This window comes from Glycine soja, chromosome 8 (genome assembly GCF_004193775.1).
Source record: "Glycine soja cultivar W05 chromosome 8, ASM419377v2, whole genome shotgun sequence".
Taxonomy (NCBI): Eukaryota; Viridiplantae; Streptophyta; class Magnoliopsida; order Fabales; family Fabaceae; genus Glycine; species Glycine soja.
The window spans coordinates 4,111,298-4,137,198 of record NC_041009.1 but is presented as its reverse complement, the minus strand read 5'-3'; the positions used below and the strand labels follow the sequence as shown (position 1 = coordinate 4,137,198).

General features: G+C 31.9%; 3 protein-coding genes across 5 annotated transcripts; all 3 read right to left on the bottom strand.

Annotated features, from left to right (window-relative positions):
* Positions 1-1,595: 1,595 nt before the first annotated feature.
* Positions 1,596-2,824, bottom strand: LOC114421271 (peptidyl-prolyl cis-trans isomerase FKBP17-2, chloroplastic-like). Its single transcript, XM_028387120.1, has 3 exons — positions 2,324-2,824; positions 2,181-2,225; positions 1,596-2,084 (listed from the first exon to the last, which is right to left on the bottom strand). Exons 1-3 carry the CDS (start codon positions 2,689-2,691, stop codon positions 1,724-1,726), a joined length of 774 nt encoding a protein of 257 aa, XP_028242921.1. The 5' UTR covers positions 2,692-2,824; the 3' UTR covers positions 1,596-1,723.
* Positions 2,825-3,547: 723 nt separating this feature from the next.
* On the bottom strand, positions 3,548-12,073 carry LOC114421269 (probable serine/threonine-protein kinase SIS8). Of its 3 annotated transcripts, none has more exons than XM_028387117.1 (13): positions 10,596-12,073; positions 9,257-9,694; positions 8,925-9,028; positions 7,360-8,603; positions 7,173-7,213; positions 6,874-6,942; positions 6,391-6,491; positions 5,754-5,832; positions 5,550-5,648; positions 5,389-5,457; positions 4,987-5,036; positions 4,500-4,676; positions 3,548-4,108 (listed from the first exon to the last, which is right to left on the bottom strand). In XM_028387117.1, exons 1-13 carry the CDS (start codon positions 11,043-11,045, stop codon positions 3,976-3,978), a joined length of 3,054 nt encoding a protein of 1,017 aa, XP_028242918.1. In that variant the 5' UTR covers positions 11,046-12,073; the 3' UTR covers positions 3,548-3,975. The 3 variants fall into 3 exon arrangements, with proteins under 3 accessions (XP_028242918.1, XP_028242919.1, XP_028242920.1); XM_028387118.1 differs by having other exon boundaries at positions 3,967-4,108; positions 9,257-9,713; positions 10,596-10,727; XM_028387119.1 differs by having other exon boundaries at positions 3,967-4,108; positions 9,257-9,657; positions 10,596-10,703.
* Positions 12,074-21,655: 9,582 nt separating this feature from the next.
* On the bottom strand, positions 21,656-24,708 carry LOC114421268 (histone H1.2-like). Its single transcript, XM_028387116.1, has 3 exons — positions 23,548-24,708; positions 22,297-22,368; positions 21,656-22,198 (listed from the first exon to the last, which is right to left on the bottom strand). Exons 1-3 carry the CDS (start codon positions 24,478-24,480, stop codon positions 21,956-21,958), a joined length of 1,248 nt encoding a protein of 415 aa, XP_028242917.1. The 5' UTR covers positions 24,481-24,708; the 3' UTR covers positions 21,656-21,955.
* Between the last annotated feature and the right edge of the window lie 1,193 nt (positions 24,709-25,901).

The window sequence follows — 25,901 nt, the reverse complement described above, 5'->3', positions numbered from 1 at the left end:
ATCTTTTCTCATACCTTAATTGTATAATCTCATACTTGCACAATCTCTAAATTCCTCTCTTTTTGGTATAATACGACACTGTGTTACATATCATACATGTCAAAACCCTCTGTAAGTAACCCTTCCTAAACCTCGACAATCTACTTCGACGGCTTTTCAAGATCAATGATTGTCCCCACAAACCAACATAAGACTTTTCAGCGTGAATTTTCCTCACTCACACGCTTTCTAGGAAACTTTCCAAAATGTCACTCATCTCATAATTATTCAAGCCAAACACGCTTAACTGTGAAATTTTTAAGTGATAAACTATTGAAAAATAGATGCATCATGTTGATATAGGTAATACTAATTAATTCTTTTAAGTTATTCTCAAATGTACTATCTCATACCTACATAGTCTCTAGATTACTCTCATTTCGGTGTGATTCACTCGAGATATTACATGTCCACCAACTTTTGTCCGGTTCATCCTTGAATCATGCTGTATTGGGATGAGAATTGATGGACATGCAACACCTCAAACGAATCACACCAGAAAGAGAGAGATCCAGAGGCTATGCAGGTATGAAATTATATATTTGAGGATGACTTAAATAAATTAATTGATACTACCTATACGCATAAGATGCATTTATTTTTTGGTAGTCTATCACTTAAGAACTTCACAATTAACCATGCTTAACTTATAGTAGTTGTGGGATAGGTGGTCTTCTAGAAAGTTTTTCGAAAAAACGTGAGTGAGAACAAAACACTCTAAAGATCTTATGTTAGTTTGTGAAGATAGTTATCGATCCTAAAAATAGCTGAAACAAATTATCAAGGTCTCAGAAATGACTATCTACGAAAAGTTAACGAGGAGTTGAGTAAAATATCATTGTGTGAAATTTCATAGTATGAAAGTCGTCAATAAATCAACATATCGTTACAAGAAGCATATCAAAAGATTTATATTGTTTGATATTGCAAAAATAAAGAGAGAAGGAAAAAAATTTGAATCCCACGGTCATTTTATTTTCTTGCTCAACTGGCAGGATTTTCTACATTAATACATTTTTCACCTAAAATAATTATTTTTTCATAATTATTATCAATCATTTTTTACATTGAAGACAATTAACATAAAGTTTGATAATCGATTTTTTTAACGAAGAATCGATTGTTTTAAAAATTACGACAAGTGCCAGTTAGAGCTTTAAAAACTTGTTAAATGCTAGCTAGTTGGTAATTTTATCATGTGCTGATAATAATTAATCTATCTGAAACAAGATTACCTGATTTATGTGAAGAAAAAAAACAAGAAAAAATAAATGAGAGATCAGGCTGAGATTTCCCATTTTTCTAGCTTGTCTCGTTAATGATAAAGGAAAATTATTTCTTTTTATTCTTCATTACAGCTGCCATTAATTGACTTCTTTCACACTTGCAAATTAATGTTAATATTATCTGAATGAATAAGTCATAAATGTGTTACAATTTGAATATAATAAGATATGACGAAATTTGGAGTGTCTCAGTCAAGTAATCAGAAAACTAAAATGTATAAAGTTGAGGACTGCACGTGTTATTGTAGGTACCTAATTTGAAAATAGAAGTTAAACAAAGCCAAAGCAAAAGTATTGATGGCTTAAATGTATATTATTACCTTTGAATCCCATAGAAAAGAATTAAATGGATAAATATTATATTAGATGATACAAGCTAAGCACCCTGCATGATTGGATTAAGCAGGTGCAATGGAGACTTTTTCAACCTCTAGAATGTATTCAAGTGTAGCAAGTGGAGGAATTTGCACACCAGTGCCTGAGTCAAAGTCAGCACCATTCTCTCCAAACCCCAATTGAGGAGGGACTATTACCTTCCTCTTGCCTCCAGCCTTCATAGTTTTAAGTACATATTCTATACCTTCACACACTCCTTTACTATATGGCCTTGACCCCATCACTAGAGCCAATGGTTTCTTGTCCCCCTCAAATGTGTTCACAAACACTTCTCCACTGCTTTCAATTTTTCCCGTGATGTCAATCACAACCAAATCTCCTGGCCTTGGCGATGCGCCACCACCAACTTTCAACTCATAGTACCTGTTAGTTCAGCATATGTTGTGCATCACAAAATGAGGCATATAATAACTGCATAAAATTATCATAGGTTATAATAGAGTGTGAAAGATAATGAACCTTATGCCATTAGGAAGCACCACCTCTTCCACCTTCTCAACGTTCCTATGCAAGACAAGAAGGTCATCAAAGACTTCAGTGAAACAAATTAAAAAAAAAAAAAAAAAAAGACACATATTTGTACAGATACTTGGAACACGGACCTTGTATTTGCCTCTTGCTGAGACACCTCAAGGCGAGTCTTGATTTGTTCTGAGATGACACCAAATGCAAGAAAGCCAACCCATGCAAGACCAGCTCCTATCCCAAACCTTCTGGTCAAGGAAGTGGCTATCCAATCTGTGGATTCAACCTTAGTGGATGGTTTGATGGGCTTCTGTTGCTTAGCTTCAGTGCACACTTGCATTGATTCATCATTCAAATTTGTTGTTCTTAGCTGCTGTGGAGACGAAGTTGGAGGCTGAGATTGTGGAGGAGGAGTTGGTGGTGGAGTTTGTGATGATGAAGAAATGTGGTGAGTTCTAGTGAGGGGGAGGGAGAAAATTGGAGGGGAACCAAAGAATGTAGCCATGTTCAGGATGAAAGAAGGTTGGTTTAGATACAAAAGGTAAAAAGATCCAGTTAGGGGCCTGTCCCCACCTTATCCCTTACCATGTAGTGGTTCCATCTTAGCCTTTAGTTGCGCATGTCACAGTTGAGAATATCAACTAAAAAACCTTAGCTGTTATGTTACGTATAAATGATGCGACTTGATTTCTTGCTTTAATTTCTAGTAGAAATAGATAGGACACATTTCTTTCTTTTTTTTTCTTACTTTGTCGGAAAGTGTAAAAAAAAGGAAAAGGTTCTTGTCACCGAATAATGCATTACAAATGGAAAGTTTTAACCAAGTATGCCTACATCATGGCAAGTGGTTGGAATTCCACTCATAATCCATCTATATTTTTCTTTTCATATAAAGTTAATTTTAGATACTTATTCTTAACATGCTCTTCAGCAAATTAAAAGAATAATATCAAGTTTAACGGACAATACTTTGCCCTTGCAAATATAATTTTCCTACTTTTTTCAAGCATAGGCTTCGGGAACATGCTAATAAGTCGCCTAATATTTTATGAAATTGGATCCCCTACAGTTTATGATTAAACTGCATAGAGTGCAGTTCTAAATCTAACAGTTATTGGATTTTAAAAGGAACTTTCATGTGAATTTAATACAAAAATAAACTTTTGAAGATTTTTGCATAGGGAAAGGGCAAAGTGAGACCAACTACATACAACATCTATGCTGTTGCACAATATCTAGAAGTTCATTATTTCATCTAAAATGATCAGGTCTAGAATGTTCCCCAAACAGCTGAAAATAAAATAACATTTTTCCTGTAACAGTATGCAAGTCCGAGAGAGAATTGCAACGCTCGCAGAAAATTTAGTACATTTACCCAATTTACATGGTCACTAATTACAGCAGCAAACAATTTTCAATTATCGTTAATACTTTCTTCTGCTCAAGTTACAGCTGCAACTTCCATAACTATATATATGGACAACAAAATTTAGACACTGATTACAACATTTTCCAAAGAATTTTGTACAAACAAATGGTACAACCTGGACAATGACTGCACTGTTTTTTTTTTATCAGCACAATGACTGCACTGTGGATTACAGAAGAGACCAGGAAATGGACAAAAACAAAAGAAAGAGAAGGAACTAGAGGAGTGAAAACCTTGAATGAGAATGTAAGTTAGCGGAATCAATCACTTTTGTCAATCCCAAATGGTAAATACTCTACAACTTGCCCTCACATTTTTAGCAGTAAAATGAAAACAAAATGTTAGTTGTATAATTGTCTCCTATCCTGCGGGGTCTTCAGCAACTCGTGATGACTGAACACTTAGTCTATGCACTTGAGAAGCAGTAATTGGCTTCTGCAATGGCTTTAAAGCAGCCATGATTTCAGTAAACGTGGGCCTCAACTTTGGATCACTATAATGCAGAAAAGTAGCATACTGAGTCATACATCTTATTATAGAAAGAAATCACATGCAATAACTAAGAAAGACATTTTTGCAAACTCATCCACAACCATAAAAACATGTATATACCCTTTAAAAGATGGCATTCATGTTATGCATCTATATGAACGAAAACATATGATCATATTATATCTCCTACTGTTCCACCATATAAACTTACTGAAAAAATCACCTAACAATTTTAGAACATCAGACAGAATAAACAGAATGAGAAGAACAATTTATCAGACTGTGGCAACAATATGGCACTATTCTTTCTGGCTCAATTCAATAGAATACTATAACATATTTGAGTCACAGTTCAGAATGGAAGGAGAAAAAAGGATTAAAGTCACACTCACGTCTGCCAGCATTGTCTGATAATATCTGCAATGGCAGGGTCTACATTATCTGGAATGTCAAGGCGGCGATGTTGGAAACCAACAGCACCCACTACTTGCATCGGATTCATTCCTCCCCAGGGTTGCTGCAAAGTAGAGAGCTCCCATAGTATGACCCCATAGCTAAAAACGTCACACCTAGAAAATGAATCCCAACTTATTATCATAAAAGCTAATTGGGTTTTAAAAAGTGGTAGAGCCAATGAGAAGATAGGTTGAGATAAGGAAGCCAGTTATTGAACAATATTTATTACATATGAAAAGAAAAATCCTTGTTTTGTTTTCCCTAAAACTATAGATTCAAGAGGATTCAACTAGTAACCAAGCTTTTTTGGTTGATAAAAGAAAAAACTTAATTACAGAGAACAAAACGGGGTTAACAACAAGGAAAACCACACCTTCCTGTCCCTCAAGCAAAATAGCAAATACCAAGAATAACAAAACTTACTTTTCATCTGAAAGTTCATTTCTCAACACTTCTGGAGCCATCCACTCAGCCTGAAACATATTATACATATAACTGAAGTATGTTCTAGTATATCCAATTCCAATGAGTTCTAGGCTGTCTTTCATAAATGCAGATAACAGAATGATAATGCAAGAAATGGATGTCATACACAATGCCCAAATTAGGAGCTTTCAAAACCACAGAACCAAAAGGTAACAGAAAGTAATTTCAAAATTTATAGGGAAGAAAATCTGTGGCCATTCAAAAGTAGCTATTAGTTAAAAGATATACAAAGTGTCTGAATTTGTGTGTGAACAAACGTATATGTATTAGCATAATTTTATTTAAATAAAAGGAACAGATTTTACAACAGCTAAGGAAACAAAAATTATGATAGCTTACTGTTCCTGCCGTTGATCTGGAAGAAAGGAATGTACTATGCTTCATTCGTGATAAGCCAAAATCACATACCTATTCACCAGAAGAAAAAAAAGTTATAATCTATCAACAAATAGCACTCTCAACGCTATCGAGGAACATTAATCACAAGATTCATTTAGCACCTTTACTACCCAGTTTTTGTCAACAAGAAGATTTGGGGACTTCAAATCACGATGCACTATCACTGGAGTGCAGTTGTGCAGATAGTTCATTCCTCGAGCCTGAATAGTCAAAGGAGACAGGTTATATCATGAGAACCACTGGTCATAATAGCAATAATTTGCTGAATGAAGCTGCATTGCAATTAAAGACAACAAAATCCCTACAGCATCAAGGGCCATCCGCAACCTCCTTCGCTCATCTAATTGATTGTTAGGTCGGTGAATTAATCTATACAAACTCCCTCTGCAAAAGATTATCTACATTTCAGTATTCAAAGAATCAAACTCCAAAAAGACATTAATCAAATAAACATCAGTATAAGTTGGGTTTTAATCAGAGTAACATGTAAATTGTACATTTGCAAATACATGCCTATATTTTCAGTTCACAGCATTCATATGTTAGAACATGCTATGGAGCACAATCACAATTACTTTTTTATGAAAATTATACACTAAAGGCATTTAAGATAAGAGTCCTGCAATTTTTGTATATATAATAAAGGAATTATTAAGATAGAAAAGAGAGGTTCAAAAGCTATTTTACCCAAAAAAAATCCTAGTGGTTTCTAACATCCAATAAGCATTTTCTCCTTCTCAAGGCATATGCCACATCATTTGCTAAAGCAATCCAGAAAACATTTTTGGAAGATGTAGCATTATTCTTTTTGTAGTATAGAATAGTACTATTTGTCCATTTCATTAATTACGCTGATAGTGCAAGCAAATATCAACTATCAAAAAAATTGCAAACCCACAGCAGTCTCATATTAAGCACAGGAAATGAAGAAATTCCAGTTACCTAGGAAGAAATTCAGAAACAATTGAAAGATTTGGAGGTCGAGTTACAGCTCCCATGAAGAGAACAACATTTGGATGCCTCAGTCTTTTCATTATTTGGACCTAATGCAATTTATATAAATTAAATAAGCACTTTCATTGTTGAACAGTGAACCATATAGATGTGTAAATGAGATGGTGGGACAACAGAAACAACCAATATTACACAATGTCTGCAGAATTGAACCAAAACTACTTCTGATAATATTTTGAATTGGTAAATCTTGACCCAAAAATTAGAAATATTAATAGAAATGATGAAATCAAACTATCTTCCATTTGATCCATTTATCTTGCTAAGATACGAAAGCCTCTATTGATCTTATCACTTGACCAGACCTAGCTATAATCTTTGCTCTTAATGGAATCATTAATCAAATGGGATCATAAATAAGTAGAAATAGAAACAAGAAGAAAAATGTAGGGAAGTAGAGGTGGCCTGTACCTCACTTTTGAATTCTTCAAGTAATTCACCAGAGATATCTTGATATAGAAGCTTTTTTACAGCAACTTCCTATAAAGCAAAGACAGGGAACATGTGGTAAATATAAGAAATATATAGCCTACAATGTAATAGGAAACCAAGCATATATATATTGACAAGTGACAACATAAATGAGAGGTAGTCAATATGGTATAACAAAATTATAAATCAGTACGATAAATGAATATTAAAAGAAAGATGAAAAATATATGTAGTATGATAAATGATACAATTGATTAGATTCATGAAGATATACTCACAGTTCCATGCCATTCACCACGGTAAACTTCCCCATATGATCCTGCATGCCAAATACAAGCTACATAGTTGCAATTGAGTTTTTCTATGGAACACCAGACAAAAAAAAAGTGCTCCTATACACAGTAGCACTGTCAAACAGAAAAATGTATGAGTAACAAACAACATAGAACAATGTACAGTTAATACCAAGTCCAATACGCTCTCCCACCGCAATTTCATCCCACGGAATATCATACTCAGCAACATCATCTAGCGCTGAATCAGACTTTGTGCTGTCATTACTTACTGATCGATCAGATTTTCTCTCGCCTTCTGTGTTTTCTCCTAAAGCATTATGCTCTCCATCACCACTACACTTCGGCTCACAACCAGCACCCTCTGTATCACCACCACTCCAACTTCCCTGCTCATACTGCTTACTTACAGCAGCAGTGGTTGCTACAACAGCTGCAGCAGTAGCAGTAGCAGCTGCTGCTACAGGAATCTCAAGATTCGAGTCAGCGTTCGACTTTGTTACAGCAACTACCATAGAAGATGCAACAACAGCAGCAGCTGCAGCTGCAGCTGCCGCAACTGGCATATTTTTCCCATACTTTACCTGAGTTGCTTCTACCTGTGATGATATGTGCTGTCCAGCAGCTTCCCCTGAATCAAGAGGAAGGCCAATTCCTAAGCCCTCAACAGGCTTAGAATGCTCCAGCTGACTGCTACTGCTAGGAGTTACTTTGCGGTGAACTCGGTGGTGAGGCAAAGGAGGCAAAAATCGAGCAGGAACTAGATTGTCATCAGTCTTAGTTTCTTGCTGCACACTTCCTTGTTTATTTTCATCTTTTTGTTCAGTTGGAAAATTGGCCTCGGTTGGGGTACTTAACTGCCCATGATAAATTTCAGAAAATAAGTTTGGAGGTGCAACAACACCACTTTCAAGCAAAATATCATGAAGTTTTTGAGCCAAGTTAGGGTTCTCCTTAGCAGCATCAATCATATATTGGGAAACATCTTTGACTTTCATTCTACGCACGGCAGGGGAACTGATCCCTTCAGTCCAAGAAGGAGATCTTCCATGCATATATGGATAATTAGATCTGATAGGGGATTCTTGCAGTATGATCTTCTCCTCATAGGGGGTATTTTTGGATTCATTTGATGGTCTCTTCAATTCTTCCTTGCCCGTAGCAGCCCCGCTTACATTGGATTCTTTCCTTGCATAGCCAAAATACTTTGATTTATTATCTTTATCCAGAGTACCAGAGTCAGAAGCTTCTTCAGATGAACTTCCAACCCCACTGCTGAACGATGCTACATGAGAATCAAGCTCTCTTGATGAAGGACTGGCTACAAAGGAAGAATCGTCACACTCAATGTGTGATCCAGTAGCATCAGATGGAATAAGTGTTCCAGGAGCTGCCATTAGGTCAACAATGTACTCCCTGAAATTCATATCGTCATCAATCACAACTTCCAGATACATAATAACAAGGCTTTGCAACTCCTACTTAAGAAACTTACAAAAAGAATGAGAGAACATTCAGCTATAGGCAATATTAAATGATTAATTGAAAAAATGAACAAAGTGCTATAACAGGAAAGTCTACCAAAACAAAAGATACTAGTAATGTAACACATCTTCAAGTCTGGAACAATATAACACAGCTTCAAGTCTGTACACAGTTTTACCTCAGAGAACTATATATAAACAAAATTCTGCGCACTTGCCTATACCACCAAAATACAACTTTAACAGAACTCACCTTCCATCCTCAATCTTGACAAAGTTCATTGCCACATCGTTGGAACCCATATACTGCAGTCCTTTCACCAATCGACACGGGATGCCCAAAGTGTCAGCTAAAACCTACATTTAATACAGAGTAATATAATTTTATTACATGAATCATGGAAGTTTTTAAAAGAGTATGAGAAAAATCTCATAGCATAGTGGTCCCAACTACTCATTCTCTTAATATAATGTTATTCTGTTTTGATTTAAATCTAACCATAATTAATGTTACTTGAGGCTTACATCAACCAGACCATTCTTCATTGAAATGTAAACCAGAAAAGAGAATGTAGGGAAAAATACCTTGAATAACAATGCACGATGCCGAGCCAATCCAATGGTCAGTGAACCAAGTGGCAAAACCATGCTACCGAGGGTTGCTTTTAGACTGTAACTAAGACTCCTCCATGCTCTTAACATACTTTCGTGATCTTCAACTGATCCACCCATATATTCAGCCACTACTATTGCAAGCTTGTGTACCAAATCACTATCTAAAACTACTTCAAAATCTTTTCTTGAATTGACGGCCATCTCCATGGCTTCTTGTTCAAGTTTCAACAAATTTGAATCAGCAGCCCTATTGACCAGGACTGCTTCCCATGTGACATCATCTGAGGTCGGTGTTCCTTGCAGATCTACAAGAGAAGGCATTCTTGCAGAGGTTGCCTCGGTCAAGATCCCATACAGATCATAGAAACCATCTGAGATTTTGTCATCATAACCAAGAGCATTGTAATTCTGTGAAGCATGGATAAATCTACGATATGAGATAAGTCAGAAAGGAATATAAAGAAGGACATATTACAGTTAAGTAACTCAAAGTTAGATTTCATGCATCAACATCCTAATCCATTCAGCATCACTAACTCTGAAGTTAGTTTCCCAAATCTCATACCTAGATGTCAAGCAATTTTTATAATTATAAATCGTTTAATGTCCTGCAAGCATGTCATATATGTCCAAAATGCAAGTACTTAATGCATCTCAGCTGCAACTTCAGCATCTTTTTTCAATTTATTTGATATATGATATGACCAAAGTCGTAGCCAATTAGCCATTATAAAACCTCAACTTCTAAGCACAAATATGCTGAGTGATAGTGGAAGTTCCAGCCTAACAGCACTGTTCAGAATACTATTGATATATTGAATAAGAGGAATGTTAACAACACACTCTTTAAAACACTCCTTCAAGCGGACTAATTATTGGCTAAATTTTTTTCAAAACCACAAAGTCATAAGTCAGATTCGTCAAATAAGAAGTGAAACCCACAATTTTTTTGTAATTTCTAATATATTTCAGTCAATAGTAAATAGTTTTCAAAAGAATGTGTTGCTAGCATTTCTCATTTGATAACGCAAAATTCTACTAACAATCATGATTTGCTGTCATTTCACACAGATAAGAAAGTTTAAAGAAAAAAACTACATGAGTGGGGTCAAATGCTTTACACTCATTAGACTACGATCCCATGATTCAAGTTATGAAAATGAAACACCATCTCTGCATCACAATGCTTCAAACCTTGTATATCTCTATTTGTAATCGATGATACTTTTGTTCTGGTGGCACCCTCATAAGTATGACAACAAGAATGTGACTTCAACCTTTAAGTCAATGGACTAACAAAGTGACTTACCCAGTAACGGTAGGCCACAACTTCAGCTGGCGTATTATCAGGGTCACAGGATCCCAAACTGATCTGCTTAACAGCTTCAATCTGTACAGCCTCAGGATCCTCTTTTGCACTCAGCTCCAAAGCCAGTTGTATCTGATACTCCTCCTCCACTTCAGGATCCCTCGACGTGCTAGACTCCGAATCACGCCTCGCTGAATCAGACACAACATCCAAACCACCACTGCTCACTGAATCAGACGGGTCCATTATTTCTCCTCTAGCCAGGTTGGGAGATGGAGGACTGGGACTCTGCCTATTAGAAACTGAATGCAACCAATTGGAAAGCTTCTTTGGGGCAGTGGATGAAGATGAACCATCACTACTGGACTTGTTGCTCTTTGATGAAGTAGCCCCTTGGGCATCTTCTGATTGATTGGACATGATATGAAGCTTCTTAAGAATGTTCTTCATATCTATTCTCTAGAGTACTGAATGCTAAAGAAGTGGAAACCTCTCCATTTTGTTCTTTGACCAAGCATGAACCTCTCTCGGTATCAAAAGCATGGCCTTTGGTATCTAGAAAACTATTCAAAGAACCCCTTTTTTGGCAAACAGCTCCTAAGCCAAGAAACCAAGACAATCAAATCCAAATAACAGTTCCAAGCAACAGGCTTTGCACGTTTCCTAATGAAGGCGATCCAGATGCTAGAATTGAACTGGAGCAGTTTCCTATTCAGCAGACAAGACTGAAATATTCCAAAAAGAAACACAAACAGATGTTTGATACCATTCACCACCTTTAGGAAGCAGGGAAACCAAAATCACTGAGCCCCCATATGGAGAAAGAATGGATCTTTGTTTCTGTTTGTGGAAGGAATAAGAGCACAAAAATGGAAGAGACAAGAGAGTTGTGAAGACAACAATAAAGAAAGGGCAGAGGCTAAGACAACAGAGACTAGGAGCAAGTGGGAGAAGGTAGGGGCCACAAAGCATGACCCACTTGAGAAGAGAGAGGGTCACAAGTACTACTACTTCACATTCCCAGAGAAAAAATTAAAAGGTGGTGGGAGTTGGAAGACAACCAACTTGATTTCTCTTTCTTCTTCCTCCTCCTCCCTCCTCAATCCTTATCTCAATGTTATGTTTTGCTTGTGTGTGTTTTGAGAAGTTCCAAATAGAAGTGGTGCTGGTGCTTGTGGTGAACTGCTCAGAAATGGCATATAGAATGAACAAGTTGGAAAAAAATGATATGGTTGCTTTGAGTCTCCAACTTTTGCTATTTCAAGCAAACCCAATATTTGTCCTTAGTGATATGCAAAGCAAAGGGCTTTGAAATTGAAGTGGCAAAAAAAACTCACTTTCATTTCATTCATGTGCAGCCTCATCTCATCTCTACCACTTGACTTGAGTAGCCCGCACTCTGCTCCACCTTTTAATGCTCCTATTCTATTCAATTCAGTTCAATACTGCTCGCGGATAACGGCACCCATTATTATTACCCTTTTCTTTTTCCTTTTTCAACAAAATATGTGTGCTATACACTGCTATTGCTACAAAAAATGATAGGTTTAAAAATTGCATGACAGCATTGTCGATAATATATGGTGGAGAGTCGACTAGACTTCGTACTATTTGTCTATTTAAGCTTTAGCTATTAGCCACCATTAACACTTTTGCAGGATATCATTTTCCTTTTATTTGTCTATTTCCATTATATATGGTGGAATTACAAATTGTTTCATAACTACCAGATAGGAAGATAAGAAGATGAACTGAACAGAGTTTGTTATAATTTAAAGGTTTAATTACTCATGATTCTATAATTTCCGGATTAGTATTTTTTTTTGTTTTTATAGTTTAAAATTGATTTTTTTAATCCTCATCGTTTAAATTAAAAATCGTTTATATTTTAATCTATATTGTTTGAAAGTAATTTTTTTAATCTTTTGTATCTAAATTCTCTTTTACTCTCTATATTTTAAAATTAGTCTTTTTAATTCTTATATTTTATATTTTAATTCTTTTTAATCTTTAACATCTTATATTATCAATTACAATTAACTATAAAAATATTAACCAGTAATTCGTAACTAATTTATAGTAAGATAATTTATAATAAAAAATAGTTAATAATTTATAACTAATTTGTAACTAATTATTTTTATATATTTTTTTAATAAGGACTAAAAGGTAATTAAAATATAAATTATTGGGACTAAAAAAATCACTTTCAAACTATAGAGAGTAAAGGAGAATTAAAATTAAAAAAAATATAAGAATTAAAAAAAATCACTTTTAAACTTCAAGGATTAAAAGAGAATTAAAATATGAACTATATGACTAAAAAAATTATTGACAAACTATAGAAAATAAAAAGGTATAAATCATAAAAATATAGGGATCAAATAATAATTTAACCTAATTTAAACAGAAATTTTAAATATGATTGCATTAAATACTCACTTTATTTAATTAAAATTGTTCCTCGTGAAAATATATCTTATCTCTGCTAAAATATATAGTTCTATCAACTGAAGTTGACTGGTCTCCCATTCTAGCCCTGGATAAAATTGTTTTAATTTATTAGAAAGAAAGATACTAGTTTTTTTTTCTTTTTATTTTTATCCTTATTAATTTACTTGAGATCTTTTTTTATCTATTTTAATCAAATAATTAATTATATATTTTTTTATAAAAATTTATATTTATCTATTAATTTTATTAATCACTTTTAATTTAATAAGTTAATTTGTAAGTTTTCAATGATATGTTTGATAAAACTGGTAAATAAGCTAACCAAGTTAATTAAAAGTTTATAAGTTAAGAGTTTAAAACTTACAAGTTGGTTAATTAGAAAGTGTTTGATAAGATTGATTAATAAAGTAGTTGATATATATCAAATTATGTAGAAGAGTATATTTAATATTTCTAATAACTTTTTAAAAAGTAGGACAATATTTTTTTAATATTTTATATTATAAAAGAATGATAAAGATTTAATGATTTTACTCATAATGTTTAAAATCATTTTTTAATAAACAAATACAATCTTAAATAATAAAAAATTTAAAAGAATAATTAAATAAGCTTATATTGTTTAAAATCAAAATTTTAATATTTAAATTTTTCTTAATAATTAGATACAAGTCAACCAAATAATTATAAAATTAATATGATTCAAAAAAAATTAACTTTAACAAATGATGTAATGATGTCAATTGACTGAGATAACCATCGTAAGCATGTAATAATGCCAAACTTGGTAAAAGGTTTTTTAAAAATTGAATAAAAAAGGTAATTTTAATAAATTAGTGAGAATAAATTTGAAAAAGAGAGAAAAAAAAGATAATAACTTATAAATTAGCTTATTGTCATAAGTTACTTCAACTAACATATGAAAATAAGTGAAAATGTTTCTAAAATAAATTTGTGTCAAATAAGATTTATTTTTATCAAAGTAACTTACAAGTTAGTCAAAAAAATTTATAAACAATTCTCCAAAAGTATTATCAAGTACACTGGCTTATAACCTTATTTTATCAAATGTAAAAGTTGATCATTTTACTTATATATAAATCTCTTATAGTTCCTATGAATTTATATTGTAAGGATTAAAAATGATAAAGATAATATTATAATGACTTAAAGGGATTAAAAGTTGTATGTATAGTGATAAGCACTAAAATGGATGAGTTTTATTTATTCATAAAAATTGAAGAGTTTTAAGTATAGAAACTAAATTATAAAATGTGTAATTATAATCACTAATGAATAAATAAACCTATTTAATAAATGTGTGTGAGTATTATAATTGATTCCTGTAAATAAAAAAACTCATTTAATTATTTTTTACAATACATTTTAAAGAGTAGGAAGAAAAAAGGCATAAAGCAGACGTAAGCTTCTACTTCTACTTTGTTATACAACATTTATTGCTGCTTTATTGTTGACCACTGATTATATTGGCCACAAGTTTTTGTGATGCATACCCCAAAGTCGTAGCTCATGAAGGGCAATGCCTTATCAGAAATGTTAATGGGTGTTTATATTTATAAACAAATTTTATTATATTAAATATTTATATTCTTAACAAATATTTTTAAGAAACTCATGAATAAAATTATTATTGCAATATTGTTACATGCTATGCTTTTTTTTACAAATTTAACATTATGAATATTAAATGTGTAATAATATTCCTAATTAAACAATAATTTGAAAAGTAAAATTACTTCGTACCAATACCAATATGATAGTTAGAAAAAAAAATAATAATTTAAAAAATAAAAAATAAGGAATTTTGAAAGAAAAAAATTGCCACACTAATTGATTACATGTTTTACTTAACAATTAACACGAATTAGCAACGCTTAACCATTTTGTTTTTACCAGAGTTTCAGTATTATATATGGAAAACGTGCATTTAGTTAATAAAATATTAAATAACATTCATCAATTATTAAATCAAGGATTGAAATTATAGTGTTTTTTAATACAATTTTTTCCGTATGCACCATTTTTTTCGAATTCACCAATGTAATGTTTTTAAACTACATGTAGTTATTAATTCACTAAAAGTAAGAGTAAATACACTTACAAGCCTACTTCTACATAAAAGTTTTTTTTAAGAAAAATAATATCCGTAACGCAAATAAAAGAAATATGCTTAGTACGGTGTTAATGATTTTTAAAAACATATCTAAATTATCTACATTAATTGCTTCTAATTCTTCTCTTCGAACTTTTTTAAAATGTTATATTCCAAAATATTGTCTTACTTGTTCTCTTTTCTCATTTCAAAACTCTATTATATATACTTCTATAAAAATAAAATAAAAATGCTACTATATATACTTAAAGGAACAGGACATGAAGCGTTTTGTATTTCTGGTTCACTGAAATCTTGAAGGTTTTTCTTTTATATAATATAGGATACGAAAGTTTTGTTTTAGCCAAATAAAATTACTATAATCAACAGATATTTCGTTCTAAATATTTAACGCAAATGAATCAATTAAAACTGGTTTACAAAATGTTGATAACTAATTGTTTGTGGGTTTAACGGCGGACGGATCTATGTACAAAGTAATGGGAGCTCCCACTCCCACTAAATGATATTTTTTACTATATTGAATTATTTTTTTTTGTTCCCTTAACAAATAAGTGTTATTTCATTAGAAAAATATTTTAAAAAGATGAATGTAAAAAATTAAAAACAAAATGGTACTAATTTTATTGACATTATCTTTTTAGTTTTTATTATATTTATTTTTTTAATACTCTTTTAATAGAGTTTATACTATTTTTCATCTAAGAAAATATATTTTTTGTCTTAACCCCGATCCATTAATTAAAAATAATTATGATTAATCCAGAATTCAACCAATAAATTAAATTTAGTCAAGAATTATTCTCATCAAGAATCAAACTTAAATAATATCTAAATTATTCAACTTTAACTTAAATATATTAATTAATTATATTCAATTATTTAATTTGATTTGAACAAATATTTGATTATATTTTGTCTAGCTAAAAATAATTTCGGGATCCCGATTAGGTATCGAAATCAAGGTGAGTTGGAAAAGCGAATACATAACACAAATGAATGAGATGAGAGTGAAAGTGAGACTTTTCCTTTTCGATCCTTTGTCCTTCTCGCAGTGCCCCGGTTAACAGGGATATTAGAACTTCTCATCCTCTACCTTACCTTATATCAGAATATATATATATATATATATATATATATATATATATAGTTTAATTCATGTATAAAATGGATATGACGTGGAGAAAACACCTCTTCCAATATAAATGAATCCAAATAAATTTAATTATTTTAAAATTCTTGAAAAGTCAAATTTGGTCACATGTGCCGAACTTTAAGCAAATTCAAACAATATTCGAAGGCACATTTGGTCATATATTTTTTTCTTGGAAGTTTTCTCATTAACAGGTTTTATTAACAACTTAAAAAATAAAATTCAAATATAATTATAATAAGAAAGTATTCAAAAGAGTTTATCTAGATTCATAAAAATAATCCATGGATCAGTTTAATTTATTAAAATTTATGGTACTAAATAGGATAAATATTTTTATTTTACGTTTGAAACGATACAAATTAATCACGAGGACAAAGGAAAAACTTAATTTTTTGTCATTCAAAAAATCTTTAAATAAATTTTTGTTTTAGGTACAAGTATTTAAAAAACATACATATAGTTTCACGTTTATCTCTTTTTAATTTCTCAAGTACTACCTGTTAATAACAACATTGACAATAACAACTGTATCATATGTCATATATTTTGATTGTTTTAGTATTAAAATATATATTTTAGTAAATTTTATATTATTTAAGAAACAGGGATATTAAATAATATAGTAACAGTAATAGTAATGTATAATAAGATAATTGATATTAAAAATGATATTTTAATAAATTTTATATTATTTTATTTATAATATCTAGTGTTAATCAAATATTACACGTGATAAAAAATTATTCTGTAACTCTAATATTTGTTTTATACTATTTTCTTTGTCATGTAATGAAGTATGTAATAAACATAATTATTTTAATAAGTTTTATAGTTAAATGTATTAGAGCAACTCTAAAGCAGTTATTTATGTCAATTTTTAAAGTTAAGCAATTTGAAAATATCATCGGAGCAAGTGGGTTTTTACCGAGTTCTTATAGAAGTTACTTAAGTACAGTCAAGGTTGATTAAGCATTAAAAAAATAATGAAGTTTTTCTCTTCTTTTTTTTTTGTTTGATGCTAAGATGGAGTTATTGTATGAATGAAAAGGTCAAATGTGACACACTATCACACTAAAATAAGTTAAATAAATTCTAACATCAAAGTAAAAATGAGTGAATATTGTTAAATCTTATGCGATAACAACTCACTAAAAGAGAGTTAAGAATCTAAATTGCATTATTGCATTTGAAATGTTGTTATAAAAGTTATTATATAATAAGAGTCTATTAAATAATTAATTAAATTATTTACGGAAACACACCCTGAACACATAGTTCAAAAAATTGCATATTTTAACATTATACAAATTTAAAGAAATATCTTGTTGGCTGATCCAACTGCTTACTAAAGTCACTTTGCATTTAAATACTCATAGCTTTTGGGATTATGTTACATATTGAGTCTTGGACGACTCATATTCTCAAATCTCATTATTTATTGTTGAATGAAATTTCATCTATAATAATCAATGATACGATTTTTTTTAAGTTATTACCTAAATAAAGTTAATCTTCATAAAGGTCACTTAAGTCATATCTTAATGAGATATATTTTTCTCCCATTAAGAAATATACATTGAGAGGTAGCTCAAGTATATGTATCTTTATATTCTCTCCAATTAGACTTGAACATTAGAGTCCTTGTAGGTATCTATAACCTTGTCTTGTTGGAGGATCTTTCCTAATGCGATTAATAAAGTGACATCCCTCAAAAAGTTTGTAAGCATAAATCTTAATTATTTTTCAAGGGTCATGTCCTATATAAACAATCATATTAAGTAATAAAATAAAATCTTTCTTGAGACAAATTTTTTATACATCATTTAACAGTCTGTTTATAATATATAAAAACTGAAATATAAATTGTAATGTTGATACTTCAAGGAGTCAATTAATATATATTTTTGTAATATCAACATTATTTTGTTATGTGTGTCACAACTTAGTTTAATCATTTACTTTTCTCTTACATGTTTTTCACTCAATTTTTTTTTATTTGATGGCACTCTTATTGTCTATATGTGTTCCAAACAACAAGGCCAAAAATAAGTAGTAAAGTTTGCTAGGATTGATGAGATTAAAGTGTTATGTATATCTATATTTTTATTATGACAACAAAATATATCTATGTCTATTAAGTGTTGAGAAAGAGCAAGTTAAAGGCTCAATTTTTTTTAGATAGAAACATTTACACCAGACACAAATCATTATTTATCATAAACCTTAAAAAGCAAACACAAAAATTAAATCTTTATTTATCTTCCCTCTCAATCTATAGGTTATAAATAATTGTGGTCATTTCGTTACTTATTCTTCTCCCATAGTTTGCATAATTTTTGTGAAGTGGAAATTGAATAATTTTTAATGATAAAATTTGTGATTTTTTTATTATTATTTTGATGTTAAATTATCACAAAATAAATTCTTAACAGACTTGTAGGTTAAATCATAATTTTATGTAAATCAGATTAAGCCTATAAGAAAAATATATATAACAGATATTAATTTATGTCTACCTCTATTAATATAGTGGAGACCATAACTAAGATTGCTTATTTATTAACTTTACTAAAATTCTCACTACACCGAAGTAGACCAATAATTCACTTATTAAAGTTATATTACAACTTTTTAATAATCTAAAAGACTCGTTAAATACTTTAATTAAATTGCTTAAAATAGTAACAATTAAATATAAAAACATAATTATTATGAAAATCTGAGATCACATTAGATAAAAGTATATAAATTCCCAATATACCATTATGGATTATTGACATAATAAATCAGAAATCTACTGGATTTGGATTTCTTCACAAGACCACGAGGGATGTCACGAGACTCACAGCTTGCATAGTGCATATTACAAATATAAAATTTATTAAAAAAAGAGTCAGAGATAAGAATATTAAGGCAAAAGGCAGAGCAATGATATGATAATAAATACAAAAAGGGCGGGAATTAGCAAAATAAATGGAATGGTGAAGATCCACAGCACAACACAACACAACACAAGATAGTGCCGTCCATTATGTCTGCATGGGCGGCGTTGCTTCTCCTTAACTCAACCGTTTCATTAATGTCATCAACTATTCTTATTCAATCACATGTGCCTGCTCTTCCTTTCTATGCTGTATTCAAATTCTCACATTACTGTGATTTTATTTTTTTTCTTTTCGGCAAGTAAGTGACAGAAAAAAAAAAAGACATGACTATGAGTTTGTTTGAATATTATCTTCAAAATCAGTTTTTTTAATATTAGAAAAAACACAAAAAAAGTTAGAAATAATTGTTTTTACATTCTATTCTTATATTATAAATTTGAATGAGTATTTTTAATTTTTCAAATTTTTATTGCTTTTAGAAATATTACTTAATTGCATAAAAAGTTCCTATACAATAATCTCATTATTTGTACCCATCTTTATCTATGTACTGATTTTCTTAATCGGTTATCTCTTTCAGTCTACTATTTCTTTCTTTTAAAATTAATTTTCAATAATATTTTTAAAAAAGACTATCAACAGTAACCTTATATTACAACATAACTTATTTATTATAAATGTAAAATATAATTTATATATGAAAAACATATTTATTATAAACTTTAGTTATATAAAATAACATGATACTGTAGATCTTGTCCGATACACTTCAATGGATAAATTTGAAAGTCGTAATTTGATAGTTGGAGTAGAAACATAAGAATTGAAATGATAAGCAAAATTATGAGTTTGAATTTTCCTATAATTAATATATATATATATATATATATATATATATATATTACAAGGTGTTTAACAAACCAACCCAAATCCCTCCAACATTGGAGTGACTCTCTTCCTACCTACCCAGTGTTAGTGTTGATAGGCTCACTGGCACTGACTTTTTTTGTTTTTTTTTTTAAAGAAAGAGACTCATCATTTTATTGATAATGAGTGATTCAATAATGGTTGGAATATAATTGAAAACATAATGACTAACATAAAAAATGTGATATTCTTATAAGGGAATGTACAACATGATTTATTTGTCTTCTAGTAAAAAAACCCATGATGTTTTTGAGAGTGATGAAGCAATGGTTTACAGGTAGCTAGAATGTTGCGAATCTCAGTATAATCTTAAGGCTCGCTATTATAGACTAATTATATAATCTTACGGCAGTTTTGTAATAAAAACCAATTTTCAAAACCATCTTTCTTCACGGAGATTAGGACTATAACTCGACTATAATGCTTGAATAAGAAGGGGGAAAATAAAACAAATAGCAATGCAATTTTTTATGTTTGATTAAAAAAGAGAAGAATCAATTTTTAGAAACAAAAGTGATATTTTTTTCTTTCTCTCTTTAATTCAAAAAACAGATAACAATGCATTGTTTTCTTCTTCTAGTTTCTTTACTTTAAACCAAAAAGAAGAATAAATCAAAGACAATTTGTCATCTTGTTTTAACGGCTTATATTATTTCCTACGCTAGTCTCGCAGTCGTCGTTGACTAACAAGTGTGTATCATAATCGTATATGGGTTGGCGCGAAAACGAGCTGCAGGCTGCACTTCCTTCTTTTAGTTGGAGCTCAAGGCTGAGGTTTAATAGGCATCTCCAGACTACATATATGAGAAAAATAATAATGAATAAAGTGCGTGCCAAAAGGCCTGTAACCAAGTTATAAGGTGAGTCGTGTGCCAAGATGGACAACGTGTAGCCACTGTAATACGACCAATAAAATTGGAATTTATGTCCATCTTAATTGCCCATAAAATCACTTAACAGAAGGTGTTTTCAATATCTTAAAATACACTTGAAATGGTGTTTGACTGTTTGCAAACACACTCCGGCACTCCTAAGTTACACCCATATATTTTAAGATAAGATAATAATTGTTAAACTTAAAAATGAAACCTCTCGATTCATGATTTGAAAAACCATTATATGAAAACTTCTCGGAGCTCACAAACAAAGAAGAAACAAACCAGGGTATAGAAACAGGAAGCAATATACCCTCAAAAACAAGTCTCCTAAGTTTTTGGAGTTGACGTATCTGCTAATATCTTTTAACGAAAACCTTTCAAACTCCTCATATAGTTTGTATATAATCTACTCATTTACCCCTCAAACCAACTTTAATAGCTGAAACCACATAATTGTTGGAAATACTATAAAGAAGTAAAGGAAAAACTAATAACAATAAAAAAAAAATCTTTGTAATGGATCATTTAATCTTGAATGCTAAAGCCTATTCAACGGTATTAAGGGGCGACCACCCAAAATAACGAAATAGAGTTCACACAACCACTCAATAATGATTAATGGGAAATGAGAAATAGCAAGCAGTAACCATTAAAAACATAAAACAACAAAGGAGGCTGAACCAAGCATACACATTAATGTGACTAAAGTAAACTGTAAAAGTCAAATAAATAACAACAGAATCAACAGTACCCGCTAATTACTTCAGGGGTCAAACTAAATGTTGCACAACAACAAACTAAAATAGACAGAGTCACTTCACCCTCAGAAAAATCAGTACCACTACTTCCTAACCGCTTTACAGATCTTTTATCTCTTGTGTCTTGTTAAAAACACTTGTACAAGTTGTCCTTCATCAAGTTCAGGCCTAGCTTGGGGCTGATGTATGTGGTTGAAAAAATTGCTGCAGCAGTGGCTGTGGCTGGGGATATTGCTGTTCATACACCTGTGGCTGTGGCTGTGGCTGTTGATGGGTCTCATCCCTCAATGGTGCTTTAAGGTCCAAAGTTGACAGTACTTCCAACTCTTGAATTGCCGCAATTGCAGTGACTGGACTTTCATGGTTAAAATAAGGCTTAAGCGTGCCAAGAGACTCCTTCACTTTTGATTGCTGTAAATTAAACAATGGAGGCATGAAATATAATACCTATGATTCATGAATTATGAAATATGATAAACATTTGAATGGAAGACCATTTTTCAACTCACGAAGTGTTCAAGCTTCCTTCTTAGATCTTCATTAGCAGCCTTATGTGCTGTGATTGCAGCAGCTGTCGATCCCTATTTCACAATAAAAAAGCACCGCAATATGCAAATGAGAACATTTTCAACAACGGTAATTTAAATTCATAACACAAATAATTTCTAAGCATACTGAAAACAAAATATATTTAAAAGTCACAAATGTTATATTCATCCTACATAGTCATCTCTCAAATCAAATACTCCTATAAAATTCACAACCTTTCAGAAGATATTACCATAAAGATATTTTCATGTACTTTAATCCCCAATACAAAGTCCACCTCCCCCAAACATAGTAAATAAGAGAGAAGAATGATATTGTGATGTTATATATTCATCCCACAAAGGGTTCATTTGACTTGTATATTAGTAAAATTACTGTTAAAAGAATTGATTGATATAATTATATTTGGAATAGTAATATTTTAAAACTTTTCTAGAATAATTAAATTGTTTCAAAAATAAAATAAAATCAATTTTGACACACAATTTCGATGGAAGTAAAAAAAGCTTCAAAGTTTCTCTTCAAAGACATATGATTCTAGTGGCAGCAAAATTTAGAAGAGGCACGTTATAAGATTAGTATAATTGAACACAAGGACAAGTTTAGAAGAGGCGCGTTATAAGACAAACATGCCCACATCTGATACTCTTTCGCCTGTTTATGTACTTTTTTATCTTTTTCGGACACGCATATCTTAAAGACACTTCCTAAAACAGACAAGAAAAATTATCGTATAGGAATTAAGCAAATAAAAAAAATGTTATTCAAATGGTCCATAAGTCCATTGCCCATTGGTGAGGCAAGAACGGTGCAAAATCCAAAACAATACAAATTATTTTTCCCTCTCGGCTTGCTTAAGCAGTATATATATATATATATATATATATATATATATTCCAGAATACTTGTTGCAAAATTAGACACTAATACAAATATACAATCAACATTTTCATTAGCGGGAGTAATTGTTTACGAAAGAATCATTTCAAAAAGTCAGCGAGAGACATTCAATCTAGTTCGTAGTCCAAAGTGTTTAACTTCCCAAAATAAAGCAGTACTATAAATATACTTCCGAAGCTAGCTAGCGTAAATGCAACGAAGCTTGTCTTGGAAGCATAAGAAAAACAGATAGAATTATAAATAAAAGGTTAGAACTTCGAAGGATGGTATTAATTAATTAATTAATTAATTAAAGCAGAAAAAAGTATCACCTTGGGGCGGCCCACGGGCCTTCTTGCAGGATTCTTGGGCCTTCCAACGGCGAGCTTCTGAGGGCGGCCCGGCCTCACCAACGGCAAGACCCCACGGGGCCGTCCGCGGCCACGTGGTGCACCACCAACGGAAGAGAGCGCCGGAGCCCCCGCACCGGCAACAATCTTTTTGGGCCTTCCTCTGGGCCTGGGAGATCCATTGGGCACGGAAGCAGTAGGAACGATGGGCTGCACTGTGGGCAGGCCGGGAGCAACAGGGGCTGCGAAGGGGATGACGTTTACGTTGGATTCGGCTTTGGGTGGGCGGCCCGGACGTCGTTTGAGCCCACTGGAGATCGCCGACACGGATTTGGGCTTGGGAGGACGGCCAGGCCTCTTGGGCAGCTTAGATCTCCCGGTCCCAGGTGGACGACCCCTTCTGCCCGGCACCATCGGGCCCGGGCTCACACCTACGGGTCCTGCAATCTTTTTGGGACGACCCGGGCCTCTTTTTGCGGATTGAAGAGCAGGGTTGTCGTTGAGGGCTAGCGCAGGCCATGTGAGCTCAGTGTTGGGCTGGGATTTGAGCTTTGGGGGGCGACCGCGGGGCTTTTGGGCCTGGAGCACGGGAAGAGGATCAGATCCGGGGAGCTTGTAGGATTTTTTGACGAGGATGAGAAGACCAGCGGATTTCAATCGGTTGAGATGGTGAGTCAACAAAGCAGAGTGGGTGGGTGGAAGGTCCTTGTACACTTGTTCCATGTACTTTCCTATGGCTCGCTTGCTCGAACCATCTTTCTCCTTCAGAGCCCCGATTGCTGTGTATATCATCTCATCGTAAGGAGGGTGGTTGGTGTTGGTGTTGGTGTTGTCGGCGGGGGTCACGTGATTGCTGGGTTCGACAGTGAAGGGGACGGTGGTGGCCGGAGGGGGAGGGATCGAAGTTGGGTCCATGGAGGAGAGAGATTCGAAAATTGGGAAAAAGAGAGAGTGGTTAGGTCATTTGATTTTGATTAATGAGTATAGTGTTGTCTGAATAAAGTGTTAACCGACATGATGTCAGCCATGGGGCATTCTCCGCCCTTGATTTTGTTCCGTCTTCTCTCTCATATCATACGCTCAATCTCTGCCTCCGTTGCGGATATGCATGCCATTTGCCACTTGCTGTTAACTAAACTCTCTTCCTACTTAAATTGCCTCATGCTGCCGCTTTGCTTTCATTTATTATATATGCTCCAATATTGTAATTGTAAGTAAATATAAATGTACCTAATGAATTTATAATAAATATGCAATGATAATCTCACAAAATTATATTTTGACATATCGTTTATGTAAAATACACTAAAAAGGTATTTTTTAAAAATCATATTCAATGTATTTAAGATTATATGTGTGATTGATATTTTATTGAATCTTTTTATTCATAGGAATTCAATCTCACTCATCTTATTTAACAAATTGAGTTAGATCTTTTTAATTATTTTTTTATTGAGTTTAATTAAAAGTAGTAGTAATATAAAATATTATTCTATAAATTTTTAATAAATTATGTTATCAAATTTACTTATAAAAATCATCATTCAAAACTATTCAAGCTTTTGCCAACATGATTATATTGCAAACTATCAAGAGGTTTTTGAAAATCTTAATGTCATTATTGTATTTATTGGGATCTAGGATTTGATGGATTTTTAAACATGAAACTAAAACCTCCTTATAACAGAGTTAATTTGATTTGATGTAGAGATGAGTTAATCTTACTCGGACTAAAATATAATTTACTATTTACAAATATATTTTAGGAATCATACATCTAACTTATGACTTTGACTGATGTTGCATTTGACATTGAATAGTCTACGATGCAAATTTGATCTCAATCTAATAAAAAAAAAATTCAATTCCAGTTAGACAAAACAAGATTATTATCTTAAAATGAGTTTGGACAAATGAATTTTGACATAATATTTATTAATATATCAATTTATCAAATTCATACATCATATATCCCTAAATTATGACAAAATAACCTACAATTATTAATAAAAATAATTATTTTTTTATGCATTTACTTTTTATTTTTAAATTATTCTTTAATATATAATTGACTTTATTTATTTTTATTTTTTTGTGAATTTTTAAAATATAACAGTTGTCACTATTTTCTTTAATTATTTTTTGTTCACTTTTTTATTTTCAAAAGTGCGTACTCATAGAGGTGTGGAGTACTTCTCTTTCAATTAGTAGCAATAATAATAATAAATAAATAATTTAATGAAGTCTATATTGTATTTTTTTCATGTTTTTATAATAATACGCGAGAATATTAATTTAAAGAATAGATTTTCCCCTCTTCTCTAAATCGCGGTGTT

Bases quoted from the DNA above. Each gene is read 5' to 3' on its own strand.
- LOC114421271 (XM_028387120.1), bottom strand. From the start codon at position 2,691: ATGGCTACATTCTTTGGTTCCCCTCCAATTTTCTCCCTCCCCCTCACT. The intron at 2,226-2,323 runs GTCCGTGTTCCA...TGTCTTGCATAG, and splicing joins CAGCAAGAGGCAAATACAAG to GAACGTTGAGAAGGTGGAAG. The intron at 2,085-2,180 runs GTTCATTATCTT...CTGAACTAACAG, and splicing joins GTGCTTCCTAATGGCATAAG to GTACTATGAGTTGAAAGTTG.
- LOC114421269 (XM_028387117.1), bottom strand. From the start codon at position 11,045: ATGAAGAACATTCTTAAGAAGCTTCATATCATGTCCAATCAATCAGAA. The intron at 5,037-5,388 runs GTAAGCTATCAT...AATATGTTTCAG, and splicing joins CCAGATCAACGGCAGGAACA to GCTGAGTGGATGGCTCCAGA. The intron at 4,109-4,499 runs GTGAGTGTGACT...TCTGCATTATAG, and splicing joins ATCAGACAATGCTGGCAGAC to TGATCCAAAGTTGAGGCCCA.
- LOC114421268 (XM_028387116.1), bottom strand. From the start codon at position 24,480: ATGGACCCAACTTCGATCCCTCCCCCTCCGGCCACCACCGTCCCCTTC. The intron at 22,369-23,547 runs GTGATACTTTTT...ATTGTGAAATAG, and splicing joins GGCCCGTGGGCCGCCCCAAG to GGATCGACAGCTGCTGCAAT. The intron at 22,199-22,296 runs GTGAGTTGAAAA...TTTAATTTACAG, and splicing joins GAAGGAAGCTTGAACACTTC to CAATCAAAAGTGAAGGAGTC.